Here is a 23,588-nt window from a genome sequence, read left to right on the forward strand (position 1 = left end):
CAGAAAAGAGCTAAAAGATATAATGGGGAAATTTGGAATTGGAACCAAAAATGAAAGGAGAGAAACTATGCTCAATTTCTGCAAAGAAAACAACCTTGTCATCTCACATACGATGTTTTACTATAGACCTAGTTTTAAATACACCTGGACCTCACCAGATAGAGAAATACAAAATTATATAGATTATATCCTAATTAGAAATAAATGGAAAACCTCAATCAAAAATGTGAGAACACTCAAAAGCCTAGAGCTGGATACAGACTATGAACTCCTCTTCAACAATGTAGATAAAATTCAAAGTCAACTATAAAATCAATAGAATTGATAAACTCCACACAGAAAAGTTAATAACAAATAAGATTAGACTATATTAGGAAAATTGAAGAAATAAATAGGACTCAAACAGATGAAACTGAAAGCCTTTAGAAAACAGTTAAAGAAATAGTAATTAACTCAGCAAGGGAAACTTTAGGAATTTATAAGAGACCCAATAATAAATGGATAACATCTGAAATTTTAGAAAAATATGAAGAAAAAAGAAAAGTAAACAGACATACCTCAGAAGAAAACAAGAAGAAATACAAACAACTCAAAAAATTAATAAACTCTGCAGACAGGCTAAAGAAAACTAGCTAAACAAAAAATCAGAAAAATGCAATGAGGCATTGAAACACCATAACTCAAAAATATTACATAATGCAATTAAAAAAATTACAAAAAACTTTTCACCACTACCTCTAACAATGATCAACAATCAGGGTGAGGAAACAGGAAATCCGAATGCAATAAAAGCGCTATGGATGGAACATTACCAAGAAACCTTTAAGAATGAAAGCAATAACTTTTCGGGACTGGTGATATGGGGTCACCAGGTCCGAAAAGTTATTGCATTCAGATACTTGTTATTAGGTAACAAGATCCCACAATTGCTCTGATACCAATTGTGGGATCTTATTACCTAATAACAAGATCCCACACTAACTCAAGACATGACGCCTTAATGATCCTTCCATCAGAAGGATTAAGGAGAATGCTCTAAAGCAAATGAAATCTGACAAAGCACCAGGGATAGACCAAATTCCATCAAAACTCCGGAAAGAAAGAAAGAAAACAAGTTTAAAATTCCTTATCTCACTTTTCAACAAAATCATTAAATCAGGAGAAATACCAGAAGATTGGACAACATGAACTATCATAACAAATTTACAAGAAAGGTGATAAGAAAAATGGTAAAAAATTACAGACCAATCACATTACTCAGCCATGATTAAAAAATATTTACAAGAGTATTACAAAACAGAATAAAGAGCACATAAGATCATTCTTAGTGAAGAACAGGCAGGCAGGCTTCAGAAAGAATTGCTCACATTAGATCACATCTTTATAATACAAATCCTAGCAGAATTATACTGGGAATATAACAGAAATATCTATTATTTTTTTATAGATTTTAAACAGACATTCAACTCAATAAATAGAGTAACTTTATTAAGAATATTAAAACAGAAACAAATCTATGAAGATGTTGGAAATTTTTTTTTCCCTACTTGGTTAGACTATAATATAATAATTTTAGTTTAATCTTTTATCCAAGTGCAAGCAAACAAAGTTCATGCCTGAAGTATCTTCAGGACTGAGGCAACTCGTGGTGAAGATGGACTAAGCTCTAATCACTTGTCTTAGTATCTCCCATAATGCAAAGCACATCTCCTTGCGGACATGTATAATGCTATACATTAAGGGAAGGGCCACTACCCAGACCAATTTTGGCCTTTATTGAGGTCTCTCGTCAGTGGGAGCCAGAGGTGGTGATACTAAGGTGGAAAAATGGAGAAGTCATATTTACCTGTACGAGTTGCCAAAAGGTGTCTCTCCTTATTATTAAATTACTCTGGATTAGAGCAAGATGTTGGAATTTTTTTTCCACTTGGTTAGACTATAATGAATTTAGTTTAATCCTTTATCCAAGCGTAAGCAAACAAAGTTTGCACCTGAAGTATCTTCAGGACTGAGGCAACTCGTGGTAAAGGTGGACTAAGCTCTTATCACTTGTCTTAGTATCTCCCATAATGCTAAGCACATCTCCTTGCGGACATGTATAATACTATGTATTAAGGGAAGGGCCACTACCCAGACCAGTTTCGACCTTTATTGAGGTCTCGTCAGTGGGAGCCAGACCCAGAGGTGGTGATACTAAGGTAGAACTAATGGAGAAGTCATATTTACCTATCCAAAGTAATTTAATCTAATCCAGAGTAATTTAATAATAAGGTGAGACACCTTTTGGCAACTCATACAGGTAAATATGACTTCTCCATTACTCCCACCTTAGTATCACCACCTCTGGGTCTGGCTCCCACTAACAGACCTCGATAAAGGTTGAAACCGGTCTGGGTAGTGGCCCTTCCCTTAATGCATAGTATTATACATGTCCGCAAGGAGATGTGCTTTGCATTATGGGAAATACTAAGACAAGTGATGAGAGCTTAGTCCACCTTTACCACGAGTTGCCTCAGTCCTGAAGATACTTCAGGCACAAACTTTGCTTGCTTACACTTGGATAAAGGATTAAACTAAATTTATTAAAATTGATGAAGATACACTAGACTTCTTAGAAAAATATTATAGTCTCACAGAAGCAATAATTAAATTGAATAGTATAACAACAGATAAAATAAACACCGTTTTAACATCTACATAGAGGACATGGTTAACCAAGCCTCGGAAGGCGAGAAAGATAAAATAAACACCAGTAAATGAGTAGCCAAGGATGTCCCATCTCCCCATACCTTTCTAACATCTACGTAGAGGACATGGTTAACCAATTCTCGGAATAGGCCTAGTGGGCTGTTACGGAGCTATCGTTAACTGCTCTTCTAAGCTGTACCCATTCCAAGGATAAGGTGGCTAGCCCTATGCCTCCTGGTGTGTCCTATGACTGTAGCCTGTGTGTTCATGGGGCCAGTTTGCCTGCTTGCAGGATGAAAAACCCCAGATAAACTGGGGGGGGGGACCCTACTGTTCATGTCCAAGACCGGCTAACTTGGCTATGGCTGAGAAAGATCCTTAAGCTCCTCGTGTCCTTTCCCAACCATATGCTTGGGAAAGGAAACTCCTTTCCCAAGCATATGGTTGCGAAGCGCATAGCCACTCGGCTAACTACGCTGACGGGGATCAACCTAAATGGTTATAATCTTCATAACATAAAATATGTAGACACAAGAAAAAATAGTGAACTTAATAATCAAACTAAACAATATGGCTAAAGAATACAGCATGACTATAAATATGGATAAAACAAAAATCTTGGTAATTGGAAAAACAAAGAAAAAGTAAACTTCTCTTTGAATGGATCAACAGTTGAACAAGTAAAACAATTCAACTATTTAAGAACAGTAATAACAGAACACTTAGATACCATGACCACTATTAAACATAGAATATCGACTGCACAGTCATCATTTAATAAGCCAGGCAAAATCTGGAAAAATTATAAAATCTCCAAACCTCTAAAAATTATATAATGCAATTATAATACCCACTGTGCTGTATACTTCAGAAGGACACTCAAGAAGACAGAGATATGAAAACTGGTGGCTTTCAAGATGAAATGTCTCAAAAAAATAAATAAAACAAAATGGACAGAAAAGAAAACAAATGAAACTGTAAGACAAGATCTAAACTATACAAACTCATTAACAGAAAAGATCAAAAGAAGACAACTTGAATGGTATGGACATGTCGAGAGAATGCCACCAAAAAGGCTGCCCATCCTTGCTCTATGTGCAAGATTAGAAGAAAAAATCAAAAAGGAAGATCAAGAACTAAATGGATAACATCAGTGAAGATCAGTGCTGGATTGCAAACCTATAGACAGCTCACCAGCCATGCAAGAAACCGAGACTCCTGGAGGTTGTTGTGGAAACACGGAAGACTCAATTCATCCCCAATGGAAGAGGACAGTAAGTAAGAACACTGGCTACATCTAGTCTGATATTGTTGGTTGGGAAGGTTGCGGATACCTTGTTCTACCTGTATCAGCACACCTGGCTACAACTTCACCATAGCAGCAAAAAAAGGTCCCTGCGAAAGAAATAACGATAGAGGTAGAACAGGGTATCTGCAGACTAAATGTAGTCAGTGTTTTTATCCATGCCAAACCACAAAAAAAGCAACCTATCAAAAGAGGAATTCCAAGTTCTGCAAGAAATGAAAAACAACAAAAAATAATAATTACTAAAGTGGATAAGGGAAATGCCACTGTGGTTCTAAACTCAAATAGACTACACACATAAGCTTGCCTCTTTATTTTTAAATTGGTCTACCTACCTCCCTATAGAATATGATCCCACCAGCTCCCAAATCAGAACACTCCATAGGCTCCTTAAGAAGGTTACCTCTTGGCCTGTGGAAGTGACTAACCAAGATATATGGACTACCAAAAATCCATAATAAAATGTCCCATTACAGCCCATTGTGGATGGCATTGATTCCCCCACATACAAATTAGCCAAACATTTATGTGAAGTGCTCACACAATATACTGGCAACACACCTTCACATAAAAAAAAAAAAAACTCAGCCCACTTTAAAGCCAGTATGGTAGCCATGGGTTCTCCACTCTCTCTCTCTCTGCCCCTGACTAACTTCTTTATGGAGACCTTTGAAGAAAAGGCCTTAAACTCTGCCCTATATAAACCCACTGTTTGGCTGCGCTATGTGGATGATGTGTTCGTTATTTGGCTGCATGGCCTGGATACACTGCACAATTTCTCAACACGCTTAAACAATCAAATACCCCAGATCCAGTTTACATTGGAAAAGGAAAACAAGTCCCCTTTCCTAGACACTGATTATACTCCAGCTTGATGGATCTCTAGCTTTCTCTGTTTTCAGTAACCTACAAGTACAGATAGATACTTTCACCAGCAGTCATCCTCCTCTTCCCAACAATATGGGATTAACAGTGCAAAATTAATGAGTTCAGATGACAGTGCCCTAATTACTGTACTTAACCATATCTTTAACATCTTAGCCAATGGCTACAGCCCCCCCCCTAAAAAAATAACCCCCCCCCCCCTAAAAATTTACTGGTTCTAATAATAAAATAATTTATTATTAGAACCAGTAAACCACAACCCCCCCTCTCCCACTTCATAACAGAGATTATTCTAAATCTATCACCATTCCATACATTCAGGGTATACATCTGAAAAACTAACAAAAATCCTAAAAAAATATGATCTCACAACTGGTTACAAACCACATAAGAAATTGGCATCTCTTATCTGCTCCACCAAAGACCAGCTACTTTCCTTAGACCAGGGGTCGGCTGAGTGGTCGATATTGACCCCTGGGGGTCAATAAACACCTAAAATGATTTTGAGGGACACCTAGTAAACATGCAGCTATTCATCAAACAAATTCTTCTCATTAACCATTCCAAGTAAATCAATAAAATGTAAGTGAATTTTTAATGTTCTTTATACATTTAAGTATTTAAATTTCTTTAAATATTTCTTATCAAGAAGCAGAAAGGAAGTAAAAGAGTGAAGGAATTATTATTTTTAAATTGAGAAATTTATTATTGATAACATTTATTCATTTATTTAACATGATGGGGATCGATGAGGGATCAAGGATTCCATCGGGGAATCAATGGTCTAAAAAGTTTGCCGATCCATTCCCTAGACCTACCTGGAGTATACCAGGTCCCTTGCAGTTGCAATTTGTCCTACAGCCAATATCAGGATATCTGAACACAAGAACTACATCTGGTTCCACCAGTACAACCACTTGGGTCTTGCTGATCATACATTGGACACCCACCACAGAATACACTGGAAAAAGGCCACTTTATTACACCACAGCAAGTACAAAAGATTGTTGCTTGACTCAGCCTCAGCTCTGAAAAATTTCCCAAACCTCAACAAATTTAGGTGCATGAGATTGCACCAAATTTGAGAAGCTTACATTCTAAGATCATCAGCCCAATGACCAAGACACACAATTTAGCCCACTAGCAGGTACCCAGGACCTTTGGGACTCTAGGACCAACTTCCTTTCTTCAGCCTTGTTTGCTTAGTGTGATTGCCTGCATGCACATATCATTGCTTTATGATCCCTGAAGATGATCCCTGGAAATGTAACATTGCCCAAGTATAAGAAGGTAGTGGTTAAAGTTTTTAATTAATATTCTAGTATACGTTGTCATTTCCTGAAAACGAAAAGCTATGTATAATCAATGTATAAGCTTATTTACAAGTAAAGTGGCTTATTGCCACTTTACATCTTACTCGAGCAGTGGAGATACTTTTGGAGACTTGAGGATATTAATTGCATTAGGTGGCCAGTGTACTCATCAGATTCATCCCCATAGAACACATTTGGGATGCAATAGGGAGATGCATTGCTTCTTGAAACTCATGTCCTGAAAACAAACAAGGACATATTCTATACTGAAATGTCTTTCTGCATAGTTTACTGTAAGCAATGCATTCATTCATTAACTACATTCTTAGGAAATTTATAACATTTGCCAAAGACATATTTATAAAACATTTTTTGTATAATATAATTTATTAGTATACTGGCACTAAATTTATGTCCACATTTGGCTGTGGTTATGAAAATTTTTTTCATATATACGTAAAAATATAGTTCATCCTTAGCTTTTGGACATGAGTGTATAAGAACAAAGGTGATATCCAATCCTGTAGCAACAATGGAGGAATCAAACTCATGAGTCACACCATTAATGTATGGGGAAAGGGTAATTGAGAAGTGATTGCAAGAATTGGTGTCAATTAGCAAAGAGCAGTTTGCATTAATGTCCAGTCAGGGGACAATTGATGCCATATTTGCTCAAAAACAGCTCATAAAAAGGTACCAGGAGAGTAACATGGAATTTTTTCTGATCTTCAATGATTTGGAAAAGACCTTTGATAGATTCCCAAGAAAAGAGGTATGCATGAGGAAGAAAATTATTCCATTTAAGTATGTACATCTTGTACAAGACATGTATGATGGTAGTAAAACAGGGGTGAGATGTGGAGCAAGAACTACTGACACATTCCCAGTAAAAGTTGGGGTTCATCTAGGATCAGCTCTGAGCCCTTCTATTTTATGAACTATTTTGTGCAAAATAGTTCCTTTGCATAAAGGAGGCTTCAAAACTACAAAGCATATAACAACCAGTATCTAGAGCATGGTGATAAAAGTATTGGAAAAGTTGATTCTTTAGAGACACTTGTGACATTAAGATTATAACATAAAGACACATTTACACAAGAATATTATATTTTAATTTGCCAAATATTTCAGTCTGAAAATAACAGACTATCTTCAGTGGCTACATAGGAACAGTTTTTAACAAGTTGGAATACCAACAATTGATCATTCAAAAGTAGAACGAGCCACGTGATGTTATATCACTAAGTATTAAAGAGAGTAAAACATTTTTTTATCAGAGTAATGATTAAATTAAAGATATTAATTCACAAATTCATATAATAATCTTAATTTATAAATAACATTAGACTAATGTAGGAATTAAAAGTTTTAATTAAAAAAATAAATTAATTAATGTGTTATCCTGATTAAACTTTCCGAAATTTTTGATAAAGATATACTGTCAGTTCGATTCAAGTTAAGGCGTTAAAGTAAGGCCTCAGCACTTTCTTTAAATAGACGTTCAAATTTATAGCGACACCTGTGTAGGAGGCGAGTCTTGGACCAGAGGATGTTGTGGCTTGTCTCTGTTCCGTGCTGAGCTAATCCAGACTTATCGGATTTGTTGTGCTGAATGTATGATTGATGCTCTTGAATTCTTTTTTCTATAGAGTGTCCTGTTTGTCCAAAGTAGGACAGATTGCAGTTACAAAGAACTTGATACACACCAGGCAAAGACATAGTTGAGCTTTAGAAGAGGGGAAATAAGAGGATATTTTGTTAATAGGTATATAAGTGGCTGTTAAATCATATTTCTTCAGAATTCTTGAAATTGGTTCTGAAATGATAGAAATATAAGGAATTGGAACTCGACGTATTGAATCTTTGCTGTTTTGGATTGGATTGTAAGAATCGAACAGATGTTGTGTACTCTTTTCGGAGAAGCCATTTAGTTTCATGTGATGTTTGATAGTCGAAAGTTCTTTCTGTAATTCATGAGGAGTTGAACAATTAATTCTGGCTAGTCGAATTAAACATTTTATGATTCCTGTTTTTTGATAAGGATGATGGGCAGATTGTTTGAGAATATAACGTCCATTGAAAGTGGGTTTTCTGTAAACTGTTGTTAGAATACCTGAAGGTGAACAGATGAGGAAGACGTCTAAAAAGGATAACTTCTCCATGGTAAACTTAATACGAGGATGTAAGGAATTGATTCTGGTTAAAAAGTTTCTGGTTATTGGAAAAGTTGACCAATCAAAATTCAGGAATTAGTTGATTAGAATGTGATACTCTACGGGAGCAGTATGGCTTTGCAAAGGATCAGTCATGCTTATTAATTTACTGACTTTTTATAATAGATTGGATAAATAGAATTGCCATATAATGACTCTGCTGGATTTTGTAAAGGTATATGACAAGATACTACATAAAACTCTACATAAAAATTATTACAAAATTATCATAAAAATGAGAACAAATGAGAATGGATGTGAAACTGGTAATATGAATATGAGAGTGGCTGATGGACAGATACCAAAAGGTAGTGTATATGAAGGAGCAGAATCCATGAGAAAGGAGGAGGAGACTAGCAGTGTGTCACAAGGCTCTGTGCTTGGACCCCACTGCTGTTTAATTTGTACATAATGTGTTGACAGAGACAGTAAGTACTAAATCACCTTGGGCAATGACATGGTGATTTGCACAAAGCCTGAGCAGGAAGCAGAAGAAAGACTTGAACAATGGAGGAAAGGCTTTGGAACACAATAATTTGAGGATCAGTAGAAATTAGAGTACATGTGTTGTAGTGAAGCAGCAGGAAGTATAACACTGCTGGACACAGGCATGCCTCACAAGTGTCTAGGTTCCCACATCTAGGATATGTCCCAAGTGATGGGTACCTGGACTCAGAACTCAATAGAGCGATTCAGTCAGGGTGGATAAACTGGAAAAAAGGGTTTCATATATCTTGTGTGATACAAAGTGTTTAGCAAGTTAAAAGGAAAGAAATCAGTACAGGTCTTACTACAAAATGGTAGTAAGACCTGTACTGATGTATAGCAGCAATCCAAAAGACATCCCAAAGAGTTCTTTTGCTACCGAGCAAGTGAAAGGAAAAAATGACTAACAAGTGCTGATGTAGCAAGGTGACAGATGCATATGAAATAATCGTTAGTCACTGACCACTTCGTAAAGGGCTATCATCATCCAAGTGAGATATTGTTGTGTCAGATGCAACAACTGATGTAAGAATAGAGGTTCATGAAATGGAAGCATGCAGGATGTTGCAGAATCTCAATGAAAATGCAGCCATGGGATTGGATGAGATAGCTTGCTTATTATGAGAATGTGTAAGGGAATTGGCAATGCCTTTGACTACACTGTTTAACTTAAGCCTCAACTATGGTAAAGCACTCCTTCCCAGGAGCAGAAGGAATGCAGAATGATTTACTGAAAAACACTAAATTAAGAAGCCTCCTTTGCACAAAAGAGGCTTCAAAACTACAAATAACATAATAACCACTATCTAGGTAGTGGTGATAAAAGTATTGGAAAGTTGACAAATCAAAATTCAGGAATGGGTTGATTAGAATGTGATACTCTATGGGAGCAGCATGGCTTTGTGAAGGATCAGTCATGCTTATTAATTTACTAACTTTTATAATAAATTGGATAAATAGAATGGCCACATAATGATTGTTGGATTATGTAAAGGTATGACAGGATATCACATAGAACTCTTACGCATGAGAATGGATCAGAAACTGGTAATATGAATGTGAGGGTGGCTGATGGACAGATACTAAAAGGTAATGGGTGGAGGAGCAGAATACATGAGAAAAGGTGACTAGCACTGTACCACAAAGCTCTGTGCTTGGACCTCACTGCTGTTTAATTTGTACATAAATGATATAGGAAATGATTTGAAGGGAAATATGCATGTTTGCTGATTATGAAAAGCTTGCAAGATGATTTTAATAGACTGACAGTATTAGCAGAAGATAGTGGGTGCCAGGTTAATGTAGAAAAGTATGCATTTTGGAATAGATTATAAGCTGTGTGTGTATATTGCAATGATGTGTGTATATTGTATTTCAGGATATTGTTGAAGCTAGGGATTTTGTTTGAGGGGGATAGATAGAGGGTTGAAGAGGATGCATATTGTTAAGGTTGCTAATGTAGCATAGGATTGCTTGGTTACGGAAAAACACACTAACAACAGAGATAATAAAGTTATCATTCCCCTTTTATAAGGCTTTGATTCATCCTTATCAGGATTATTGTGATCAGGTCTGGTCACCTGGGTTTCTTGGAGATGAGGAAGTAATGGAAAGGATCCAGAGGCAAGTGATGAGCAAGATGGCAAGTAGCTTGTGGAATGTTCCTGATGATGATAGTTTTATGGGTTGCAAAAGTTGATTGATATGTTGAAAAGGAGGGATATGATAGAAATATTTGTTGCTAAAATGGTTTTATAGGATTGATGCAGAGGAAATCTTTCAACACTTGGCTAGAAGGGGATAACAAGAGCCGTAGACATTGAGTAATTTTTCATGTGGAAAAGTGGAATGGGTTAGCAGAGTCAGTTTTGTCAATTAATGAGTTCAAGGAGAGGTATAATAGATAATGTGCTGGTCTCCCACAATGAGTTATCAGACTTTGTGGAGGGTGCCTGTGCAATCATAATAATAATAATGACAATGAAAAAGTTTTTATCATACAAAGTATTTACATATATATACAATCAGTGCATTATTATTGCATTTTCTGTACCAGTACAAAGCTTCAGCACAATAAGCTGAGTACAGTAGCATCTCTCTTAACTGGCAACAACAGGACTTCGCTGATTCCAGATACTAGATTTTGCCAAATAATTGAATATATATATTTCGAGAATTTATCTGTTCATATTTTGTGATGTTATGTATAGAAATTGCAGCATGCAAAATTTGTTGGTCATGTTTTTTGATCTGCTGGCCAGAATTAAATAAATAGCATCAATGAGGAGTTGTGCAGATTTTTTAAAATTTAAAACACATAATTTTATATTTCACAAAATCAAATTTAAATAGCATTTAAAAATTACAGTCTGTATTATCACATACTGTAATTCACACAACAATACATTGTTGTGAATTTCTTAGTGTGACGACATAACATAACTTTGAATGTCTGCCTGCTTACACGATTGTCGCTGGAGCTTTAAAAATTCACTGTCTATACAATGAAATGTCATAACATCATGCGCTGACATAGATGAACATTGATCGGCAAATCTTGCCAGAATGCAAGCCCATTGCATATTTTTGTTATCTCATAGGCTTAAATTTCGAGTTTAAATTTAGACCTTTGAAAGTGCCATTGTTTTGGTATTGCCAATTACGAGAGATTTTACTGTACACAAGTATTTTATATATGTAATAATAGGTCTATTACATTATCTTACAGAGTATTTATATATATACAGTTAAAACTTTATTATTTCATTAGTATTCAGTTCAAGATATTGAAAACTTGTTATCCTATATGTGGTTTTGATTACTTTTAGTTTGGACTGAAGTAGTTTTAGCATGACTGTGTAGCAGCATAAGACTGTGATTTAGCTCCTGTAGGTCACTAGTTAGTACATGCTCTATAGTACAGAAGTTCTGGTGTTGGAACATGATTCATAAATCATCAGCATATGCGAATTTTCTAGAGATTGTCCTTGGAAGTCAGAAATATATAAATTGATAAGAAGAGGGGCCAGAACTGACACTTGTGGGAGTCTATTGTTAAGTGTTCTTGGCTTGCTCATCATCTAGAACTACCTGTATTGTTCTATTAGGTAGAATAGTGTTAATCAGATGGGTCATTTTTTTACATTTCAGTATTTTAAGGAGCTTGTAGATCATGCCTTTCCTCCATATGGTGTCATATGCATCCGTCAAGTCTATAAAGACTGCACCAGTTTTAAGGCATTTTTTGAAACCAGATTCTATATGAGTTGTTAAGGCCAAAACTTGATCTTCACAGTTATGCCCAGGCCTGAAACTGGCCTATTCATGAGGGAGAGTGTCAATAATAATAGTACCAATTCTATTGAAAATTAGTCTTTCTAGTAACATAAGATAGACACTGAGCAGTGCTATATGTCTATAGCTTTCAGGTTTATCAGCAGGCTTTCCAAGTTTCAGGATGGCTATTATCTTTGATTTTTTAAATTCTGCTGGTAATCTATCACTCTGTAGAATATTAGAAAATAATTTTGTCAGCTATTCCACTGTATTTGGTCCAGCTTTTTTTAAAAACTCAGGGTGAATATTATCAAATCCAGGCACTTTACCAGTTTTCACTCCTTGGAGTGCAGCTAGAAGTTCTTTTTTGGTGAATGGATTTGATAGATCGGTCACTTCAAAACAACCTTCTTTAAGTCTGATCAATTCCTTCCTAATTATTTTAGTGTGGGTTTTTTCTGATTTAGCTCTGGACAGATTCATTGTCCGATTGGCAGCTGCATTGGGGGGGATGGGAATTAACACCCAACATTTTAAAGAGGCTCTATGCCTTCTGTTTGAATGTTTAAAGTTTAGCCTTTCTATGGTGTCAATCTATCTGTTCTTTCTAGCTTCATTTAAGCTGTCAATAAGATCATCTGCAACATGCACACGTCTGCTATTCAGAAAGTCATTATAAAGTGCTTCGCTGATTTTACTCCAGCCAGGTATGTATTCTTTTCTAGCATGCCCTAGGGATGTGTTTTTTTGGCTGTAGAAATTACTATTTTCACAAAGCTTCGGTAGTTATATGGTTGTGGTGGAATCTAGCGCACATTTTTATCTGATGAAAAGCTGTTCCAGTTTGCCTTAGCAAAATTCCAACGTGGCATTGGTGTAGTTTCAGTGATTGGGATTTGAGGGCCCACCTCAATAAAGACAGGGTGGTGTTGACTGTGTGAGAATCTTCCTAAAACATGACGTCTTGTTGGCACTGGGAGGCCCCTTTGATTGGTTGTTACAAAACATAAGTCAGGATTGGTGCCACTATATCATCTAGCCTTAAAAGTGCAGTTATCCTTGGGATCGAAAATCAGCTGTATGTTGTTTGCTTCTGCCCACTCGGATAGCTTGGCACCATTTGCATCAGTTTCTCTATAACCCCATTGGGTATGATACTGTTAAAGTCTCCAATATAAACAGCAGGATGCATTAAGACTGGCAAAACTTCATCAGGCCAGCTTGTAGATGGTGGCTTGTAGATATTTATTATTTTTAGGTTGTTAACTTCTATAATAATGGTAGATATGTTTCAAACATCACTAGCAGAAATGAAACGGACGTTAGTAACTGAATTCTATAAGATTGAAACCTGGAATGGAGCCTCCTTCTCATAGTTGTGACTCATTGCTTGCATGAGTTTCTTGTATGATGCCAATGTCAATGCTGTCATGAAGAAGTCTAGTAAGACATTCACTCTTATCCCTGCTGATACTTTCTATATTCAGCTGGCAGACTCTGAGCAGTTTATCCAAGGGACCGAGTCTTAGGACACTTCTGGTTGACAGGATGAGTCCTAGTTTCCATCATTGTAATCTGATAAACTGTTTGCATGTGCATGTTCACTAATCCAGGAGATATTAATATACTCTGGATGGCCAAGTCATTCTAGCTGTTTAGCGTTACCCAGGAATTTTGGAACTTTTTTTTTCTTGGATATCTCTTCCACATGAAAATAAAATGCATTCCTGTAAAATTTCATAGCATTTGGATTACTGGGTGGTGCTCCACAAGGCCTTAAAGAAGGATACTTTAATTTTCTTCTCCCTGTAGTTGCAGGTATAGATTGTAAATAGTTTTGTCTTTTCAGAGAGGATAGAGGATATAGGACAACAAGTGGGGTATTGTCGACGATAGCTGAAGAACTACGAGGAAGGTCTGAAAAATTCTCATCCTCAACCATAGATGGCAACACTTGGCATGATTTTTTTTTCTAAGTTGATACATCTGTTATAAGCATCCATGTGAAGTTGCAAGTCATTCTATCAAGTAGTTTGTTTTATACAGATGTCTGAAGCAAAAGTCTGAAGTATCTCTTCAAATGGATAAAATTGAGTATCGTGCAATTATAAAATTCTTTGTAAAAGAAGGTTTAACGGCAAAAGAAATTCATTTGAAGTTCATAAAAGTTTATGGGCACTCTTCTCCTTCACTTTTGACAATTAAGAAATGGGCTGCCAAGTTTAAACGTGGCTGTACCAGCCTTTAAGATGATCCATGTGAAGGACGTCCAAAAAGTGTAACTACACCAGAAATCATTGATCAAGTAAACAATATGGTATCGGATGATCGGCAAGTCAAAGTGCTTGAAATTGTTGAGATTATAGGAATTTCAGAAGAACATGTAGGATATATTTTGCTTGAAGAATTGCAAATGAAAAAGCTTTGTGCAAGATGGGTGCCACGCTTGCTTGGAGCATTTTAACAAGAATAAAACTGATTTTGTGTGTTGAATTATTACTATGGATAACACTTGGATTCACCATTACACATCAGAATCCAAACAGCAGTCAAAACAGTGGGAAGAAGCCATTTGTTCAGTGCCAAAGAAGACAAAGTTGGTTCCATCAGCAGAAAAGGTCATGCCATCAGTGTTTTGTGATGCTAAAGCATTTTGTTTATTAATTATCTTGAAAAGGGTAAAATGATAACCGGGGAATATTATTCCGATCTTTTAACCAGACTAGACGAAAAAATTTGTGATTAAAGACCTAGTTTGCAGAAGTTTTCATCAGGACAATGTACCTGCCCACAAAGGTTTTTTTGATATTGGGAAAATTAAGGGATCTGCACTAATTGTTGGAATATCCACCCTATTCCCCAGATTTGGCTCCCTCTGACTTCTGCCTCTTCCCAAAACTGAAACTCTTCCTCGCTGCTCATCAATTTTCTTTGAATCAAGAGGTGATTGCCGCTGTAGAGGGATATTTTGCAGATCTTACTGAGAACCACTACAGGGACGGGATAATGGCACTGGAGCATAGCTGGAATAAATGTATTAGCCTCAAGGGAGGTTATGTTGAAAAATAAAAATAATTTTGAAATTATAAATTTGTTTTTTCATTGTTAGGCCAAGAAATTTTCAGACCACCATCGTAGATCAGCATTGAAGTGCAAGGTAGCATGTTGTTTTTGCCTGTGTGATGATTATGGTTTTAACAGGATAAGAGCTTTGTTTATAGGGGTTGATGTCAAATAGGTAGATGCTTAGTTTCTGTGGGTTGGGTCTTGGAATTTTTAATATTTTTAGTTCTGTTTTTTTTTAGACTTTGTATATGCTGTTTTCAGTTTCATAATAATATGGCATGAATAAAGAGAACAAGTGATCATATCTAGATACTGGATCAGTCTATGATTATCAGAGGTGTGAGGATTAATTGTTCGCTTGTATGTGTTGGATTATTAAAATTGGTTTTCAGAATGGGATAACAAATGTATTGTAAATTTAAAAAAAGATATAGTAGGCATTGTTTTTCTTTTGTGTAACCTTCTGCATTGAGTAATAAGATTGCAGGCAGATGCTCAGATAATAATAATAATTTGATTTCAGATGTTCATTGTCATATCTTATTTAATTAGTGAGTCAACTCATGAGTTACTTATGATGATAGTATCAAGGATTTGTAGGTTGCAAAAGTCGGTTGCTAAGCAGAAAAGAGGGATTTCACAGAAACTTTTTTTTTTTTCTCTCACTCAACACCAAAATTCATGCAGCGGTGGAAGAGGAGTATAGAATTCATATCAGATTTCAGGTTAGTTACATCAGCATAGAGAATTATTATTGTTATTGCACTGGCACTTCCACTGAGTCCTAAGGCTCATTTTGGAAAATCGATCATACCTCTCTTTGAAACCATTAACAGACAAAACATTCCCAATTGACTTAGACAACCCATTCTGTTCATTCACCACTCTCCAAGCAAAAAATTTAGTCCTAATTATATATTTGGTTTTATCCTTTATCCAAGTGTAAGCAAACAAAGTTTGCACCTGAAGTACTTGGGCAGCTCATGGTAATAGGGGTATAAGTTCTCAAATTTTGTTTACTTACAAACTTTGTAAGCAAACTTTGTTTGCTTACACTTGGATAAAGGATAGAACCAAATATATAATTAGTAGCATAGCCAAGTGGAAAAAAAAAAACTTTCATAAACTTATCTCTAATCCAGAGAATTTAATGATAGGGTGACACCCTTTGGCAGCTAGTATAGGTAAATATGACTTCTCCATTACTTCCACCTTAGTATCACCACCTCTGGGTCTGCCTCCTGCTGATGAGACCTCAATAAAGGTCGTAACCGGTCTGGGTAGTGACCCTTCCCTTAATGCATAGCATTATACATCTCCTTGCAGAGATGTGCTTTTCATTATGGGATACTAAGGCAAGTGATGAGAACTTGTACCACCTTTACCATGAGTTGTCCCAGTCCTGAAAGTACTTCAGGCACAAACTTCATTTTGCTTACACTTGGATAAAGGATAGAACCAAATATATAATTAGTAGCATAGCCAAGTGGGAAAAAAAAAACTTTCATAAACTTATCTCTAATCCAGAGAATTTAATAATAGAGTGTTGACACCCTTTGGCAGCTAGTATAGGTAAATATGACTTCTCCATTACTTCCACCTTAGTATCACCACCTCTGGGTCTGCTTCCTGCTGATGAGACCTCAATAAAGGTCGTAACCGGTCTGGGTAGTGACCCTTCCCTTAATGCATAGCATTATACATCTCCTTGCAGAGATGTGCTTTTCATTATGGGATACTAAGGCAAGTGATGAGAACTTGTACCACCTTTACCATGAGTTGTCCCAGTCCTGAAAGTACTTCAGGCACAAACTTCATTTGCTTACACTTGGATAAAGGATAAAACCAAATATATAATTAGTAGCATAGCCAAGTGGGGAAAAAAAAACTTCCATAAATCTAGTCCTCATGCCCTTGCTAACTACACTCTTGTTCTACTCCGACTAGCCAAGTGCTAAAACATTTGCCCTTTATCAATCCTATAAAATCCTTTAAGTAACTTAAATGTTCTTTATCATATCTCCCCCTTTCCCCTCCTTTTAACCAACTTTTTTGCAATCCACAAACCCTCAATCTATCCTCACATGGAGAATTCCACCGACTACTCACAATCTTTGTCACTCTCCTCTGGATACTCTCTAACACATCCTCATCCCCAAGAAACTCAGGTAAGCATACCTGAACACAGTAATCCAGATATGGTTGTATCAAGCTTTATAAAGAGGAATGATATCTCTGCTTGTTAGAGGGTTCTTCAATACCCAAGTAATCCTGTGAGCTACCCTGGCTACTTTAGCAATATGAAACTTCATCTCTCTCTATCTACTACTATTACCACCACCATCCCAGATCCCTGGTTCATCAATTTCCTGGAGTTCACCTTTACCATCTTTACATATCACCTTAATTAAGTATTTATTACTCTAATTTTACATCATCAGCAAAAAATTGAATATTTCCTTTAATGTTATTTCCTATATCATTTATGTAGAAATTAAACATTAGTGGTCTTGGCACTGAACCTTGCAATACACCACTAGTGTTGCCTGCTTTTGCCTGGATTATTCTGCTTCTCCATATACCACTTTTTTGATATCTGTCCAAATATCAAAAAATTTATGTGTAAATTTTTTAGATAACCAGTGTCATATCCATCTCTATTTGTTCTAATTTGCGTAACAGAGTTCTATGTGGTATTCTGGCAGACAGCTTTGCAAAATTAGCAGAATCGTAGTGTAGCTATTCCCCTTATCTAACTCAGCTGTCACTCTATTATAAAAAGATAGTAGGCTCCTAAGGCATGACTTCACAAAGCCATACTCTATGAGGGGGGCGGGGACAGCATGGCTTGTCCCTCATAGAGTATCACATTCAGATCCACTCATTCCTGAATTCTCATTAAGATAAGCATGCAAATACTGTATTATTTTATTAAAATCATAACTTTTTTTTTTTTGTAAAAAAAAAATCCTTTGAAATTCATTTACAAAATTTTGAAACTTTTATTTTATTTTTTAGATATCAGTGAAAAAAATGATGCAGAAATGCAAGCTTTAGTGGAAAAGGAAAAAAGTCAGTTAATCCAGAAATTGCAACAGTTGGAATTATCTGTATGTTGTTACAAATGAAAAAACAAAAACAAAAAAAAATATCTTTCTCAAAAAATGTTAAATATATTATTATATTATATATTATTATTACATAACAATTCCGGGAAGTCCAAGACTCGTCGAGGGAGGGTACCTGTTCTACAACTCTTCGTCTCCACCAACCTCAACTACCTTCATCATCTACACCAACTCCATCTATCGCTCACTACTAGTATTTTCACAAACATCCATGCCCATGCCAGGATTCGAACCTGAAGCCTTATGCGAATGATGTTGTACTTCTAAATAAATCCGTTACAAGTCTGCAGGATTCCCTGACTAAATTGAATACCTGTTGTAATAGATATGGTTTGAAGGTCAGCAATAATAAGACAAAGACAATGAATATAGGCAGAAGCATTGAAAATATAAACTGCATTGTGAATGGATAACCTATAGAACCAGTAGAAAATTTCAGCTACTTAGGCATGATTTTTAATGAAGATTATTATTATTATTATTACATGACATCTCCAGGGAGTACAAGTATCTCATTGAGGAAGGTCACCTACTCTACAACCTTTTTTGTTCTCTAACTACAACAAACTGCAACTACCATCATCATCCACATCAATGCCATCTACTGCCAACCACTGGTATTTTCACAGTAAATCACAAACATCCATGCCCAAAGTTACATTTGAACCTGCAGCCTTTAGGCTGGAGAGCAGATGCGCTAACCACTTGGAAACCAGGCCAGGCTAAATGGTAAATTAAATATGGAAATAGACAGCAGAATCAACAATCCAGTATGGTAGCAAGTCAACTGAATAAATTTATATGGAATAAGAGAGAAATTAGTCAAAACACTAAATTAGCTTTATACAAGGTTCAAACCATGTTGAAAGTTTATTTTTCACTAGGTTAGACTATGATAAATTTTGTTTAAACCTTTATCCTGGTGAGATAATGCAAAACACATCTCCTTGTGGATATGTATACTATTATGCATTAAGGGATTGGCCACTACCCAGACTAGTTTCGACCTTTATTCAGGTCTCTTCAGTTGGAGATACCAGGCAGAAGCAGTAGCAAGGTCATCTTTACCTATAGGAGTTGACAAAAGGTTTGCCACCTTTTTTTATTAAATTACTCTGGATTTAGAGAAAGATGTTGAAAGTTTATTTTTCACTAGGTTAGACTATGATAAATTTAGTTTAATCCTTTATCCCAGTGAGAGCAAACAAAATTTGTCCCTGAAAATATCTTCAGGACTGAATATAGTGTTGTACTATCTTACCTGGGTAAGTAGTACACCAGACAACTCATAGCAAAGGTGGAGCAAGGTATCAACACTCCTATCCCAGTATCTCCCATAATGCAAAACACATCTCCTTGTGGATATGTATACTGTTATGCATTGAGGGATTGGCCACCAGGTAAGATAGTACAATACCATCTTCAGTCCTGAAGATATTTTCAGGCACAAACTTTGTTTGCTCTCACTGGGATAATGGATTAAACTAAATTTATCATACTCTAACATAAAGAAAAATAAAATTTCAACATCTTTCTCTAAATCCAGAGTAATTTAATAGAAAAAAAAAAGGTGGCAAACTTTTGGAAACACCTATGGGTAAAGATGACCTTGCTACTGTTTCTGCCTGGTATCTTCACTTGGGCCTGGCTCCCACTGAAGAGACCTCAATAAAGGTCGAAACTAGTCTGGATAGTGGCCAATCCCTTAATGCATAACAGTATACATATTCACAAGGAGATGTGTTTTGCATTATGGGAGATACTGGGATAAGAGTGTTGGTAGCTTGCTCCACCTTTGCTATGAGTTGCCTGGTGTTGTACTACTTACCCATTTAAGATAGTACAACACTATATTCAGTCCTGAAGATATTTTCAGGCGCAAACTTTGTTTGCTCTCACTGGGATAAAGGATTAAACTAAATTTATCATAGTGTTCAAACCAATTTTAACTTATGGATCTGAGAGCTGGGTTAGAAGTAAAACACTTGATCAAAGACTAGAGACTGCAGATATGAGAGTGCTGCACTTGACTTAGATCAGAGCTGTTGAAACAGAGCTGATTCAACATCTCTGAAGGAAAAACACTGCAGGAAACAGAGTAGAGACCTGTTGCTGCTGATGAAACCCAACAGACAATATGCAACTTGGGATTTTAATATCTGGTCCCAGACCTGGTCTTATCTGACTACTTCCTGTTCCCAAATTTGAAAAGAACAGAACTTTCTAAACACGATGAAGTTATATCTGCAGCTGAGGACTGGTTTGTGCAACAAAGATAAGACTTTTTTTCCCAGAGGATTGCAAATGATGCAGTAGTGTTGTACTAAATGGTGTATAACACTTTGTGGTGAATACATAGAATAAATCACATTATCATTATCAAAATATTAGGTTTCTAAAATAGGCAAGTTATTTTGGCTTTAACAGACCATTGAGTGTAATACAAGGGTGTGCTGAAAAGTTATGATAATCTGATTATGCCTATCTTCATAATCTACCCTGTTTGTCAACATGTGTTTTCTGATGAATCTGTTATTTTCTATGAGATGCAAAGGCAAAGCCTTGTAAAATGTATAAAATTAATAAAAATAATATGTATTAATTTTATTGAAGATTAGATCCAAACTAAAGTATTTGTGCCCTAACAACTTAGTGCATGGCTGCAACATTGCATTGTGCAGTTTTGGAACCACTGGTATAAAGAAATTTTGGAAAAAGAGAAGATCATTTTGTTAGTTATCGTAAACAAAATTGGACCATAAAGATGAAAATATATGCAGCATGTGTAATTAGAAAAAAAAAAAGTGAAATTAATATTATTTAAAGCAGGTAATAGCTGAGTGTCTGTTAGGAATCTAAGTTGTGTTTTGTAGATGGACATGAACATCATTAGGTGTTGAATGAGGTAACATATTTGGACAGTGGATTGTGAAGAATTTGAAGATTTTACACCCCCCCCCCAATTAATTTCTCTTTGCTTGATTTTTCATATATATATATATATATATATATTAAGGGTCAAAGCTGTATAACTGAGAGGAGACCTCCACATAGCCTTTAAAGGAATGCGGAGAACCGACCAGGGCTTCTGACCTAATGTCCAATCCTCACCTTCTCGTGGTGCACCCTGTTGGGTATCTACTTTGATACTGAACGAACGAGGATGGGCTGGCAATTTGGGATTTAGCCGACCAAATTGTATTCTTATTGGTTAAACCAAAATAAAAAATGATGGTACAACATGACAAAATTTCATGCCGGCTGGGGCGTCGCCCGGTTAAACAAGGCCCCCGTTGTTTTCGCCAGGGAACCAGGGCGAACAGCGAAAAGTCAGCTACTGGAACAAATCTGAAAACAAACCCCAACTCAACATCACCAGAGTTAAAGATCGGTACTATCAACGTAAGAAGCCTGAATGGCAAAGAAATGGAGCTAGCTGAGGAATTAGATAAGTACCAGATCGACATAATAGGGGTGACTGAAACAAAAAAGACCAAAACTGGTGAGATCTTTCTGAGCAATAAATACAAAATGTTATATTCAGGCAATGACAATCAAGGAAAAGAAGGAGTAGCCATAGTATTCAACACAAAATACGAGGCTAATCTTCTTGAATGGCAGGCAGTCTCAAGTAGAGTAATATGGGCAAATATGAGAATGGGGAACTGGACAATGAGACTTATTTGTGCCTATGGTCCCACAGAAGGTTCTACTAAGGTAGAAGTGGAGGAATTTTTTGAGGCTTTAGAAAAAGCAACTGACACAATGAAAAAGGAAAAGTTGGTCCTTGTTGGGGATCTAAATAGTAGAGTAGGAAATGATTGTGAGACATACAAAAATATTTTGGGAAAATTTGGAGAAAAGAGCAAAGCTAATAATAATGGCAAATATCTGTTGGATTTCTGCTCAGGACATGGACTGGTTATTACTAACACCATGTTCCAACATAAAAATGTGCACAAATTCACATGGAGAGAAGAGGCTAGGAATAAGAAAAGTCTCATTGACTATGTTATTGTTGATAGTGATGTTTTCTCCCTGGTGCAGGACACCAGAGTGTACAGAGGATTTGAAATTGGAAGTGATCACTATTTAGTCTTGAGCAGGATAAAATTGAATTTCATATTGAAAAGAATAACATGTAAGAAAGTTTTAAAGCGAATAAAAGTTGAGCAGCTCTCAGATGTGAACTGTAGACTAAAATACAGAAATATTATTGAAAAGAAAATGAAAGAGTTTGAGAACAGGAATCAAACCTTGGAGATTCAGTGGCAAACTCTGAAGGAAACATTGATTGATTCTGCCAGAGAGGCATGTGGTGAGGTTGTGTGCAAGGATAAAAAAATCAGAACTCCCTGGTGGACACAGGAAGTTAAAGAGGCAGTGAAGGAAAAGAAGAAAGCATATCAAAAGTTCCTGGCAAATAAGTCAGCTTTTACTCTTACAGAATACAGAGACAAATGTAAGAAAGCTAAACAGTGTGTAAAACTAGCTAAACAAAAGTCATGGGAGGACTTTGGCAAGAATATAGAAAATAAATATCAAGAAGGTGGCAAAATATTCTGGAGGTTGTTGAAGAAGCTTAGGAATGGAGGAAAGAGTGCTGTAAAAGGAATTAGAGATGATAAAGGTGAAATGAAAACAGGAGAAAAAGATATCCTTGAAGTATGGAGTAATTACTTTGAAAAACTGCTAAATGAAACAAGTAGTGATGACAGCACAGTGATAAAAAACACTGACCAGGCATGCAGTCAGGAATACATATCCATACTCGAAGTAGAAAAAGCCATCAAAGGTTTGAAATGTGGAAAGGCAGCAGGAGTAGATGATATTCGACCAGAAATGCTGAAGTATGGTGGTATAAGAGTCTTGCAGTGGCTGCACTGCATAGTTCAGAAAGCCTGGACAGAGGGACGAATTCCCGATGATTGGAGTAGATCTCTCATAGTACCCATATATAAAAAGGGAAATAAAACTGAATGTGAGAATTACAGAGGTATTTCCCTACTGAGTGTTCCTGGCAAGATCTATGCAAGTATACTTGAGAAACGGTTGAGAGGAATTGTGGAAGAAAAGCTTGGTGAAGAACAAGCTGGATTCAGGCCAAATAGAGGCTGTCAGGATCAGATCTTCACTTTACGACAAATAGTCGAGAAAGCATGGGAATATAACAAAGATCTGTATTTAAGTTTTGTCGATTTGGAAAAGGCATATGACAAGGTGCCAA

General features: G+C 36.3%; 1 protein-coding gene across 3 annotated transcripts in view; it reads left to right on the forward strand.

The window, feature by feature from the left end:
* The window catches only part of mRF1 (mitochondrial translation release factor 1), a 159,453-nt gene that overhangs the window by 34,993 nt on the left and 100,872 nt on the right, over positions 1 to 23,588 (forward strand). For all 3 annotated transcript variants that reach the window (XM_090416175.1, XM_090416176.1, XM_090416177.1), the window contains exon 2: positions 18,252 to 18,343. In XM_090416175.1, the coding sequence (XP_090272301.1) occupies positions 18,252 to 18,343 (92 nt within the window). The remainder of the gene's footprint in view (positions 1 to 18,251; positions 18,344 to 23,588) is intronic.

This window comes from Typopeltis vanoorti, chromosome 3 (genome assembly GCF_054136105.1).
Source record: "Typopeltis vanoorti isolate ZY-2024b chromosome 3, IOZ_Tvanoo_1.0, whole genome shotgun sequence".
Taxonomy (NCBI): Eukaryota; Metazoa; Arthropoda; class Arachnida; order Uropygi; family Thelyphonidae; genus Typopeltis; species Typopeltis vanoorti.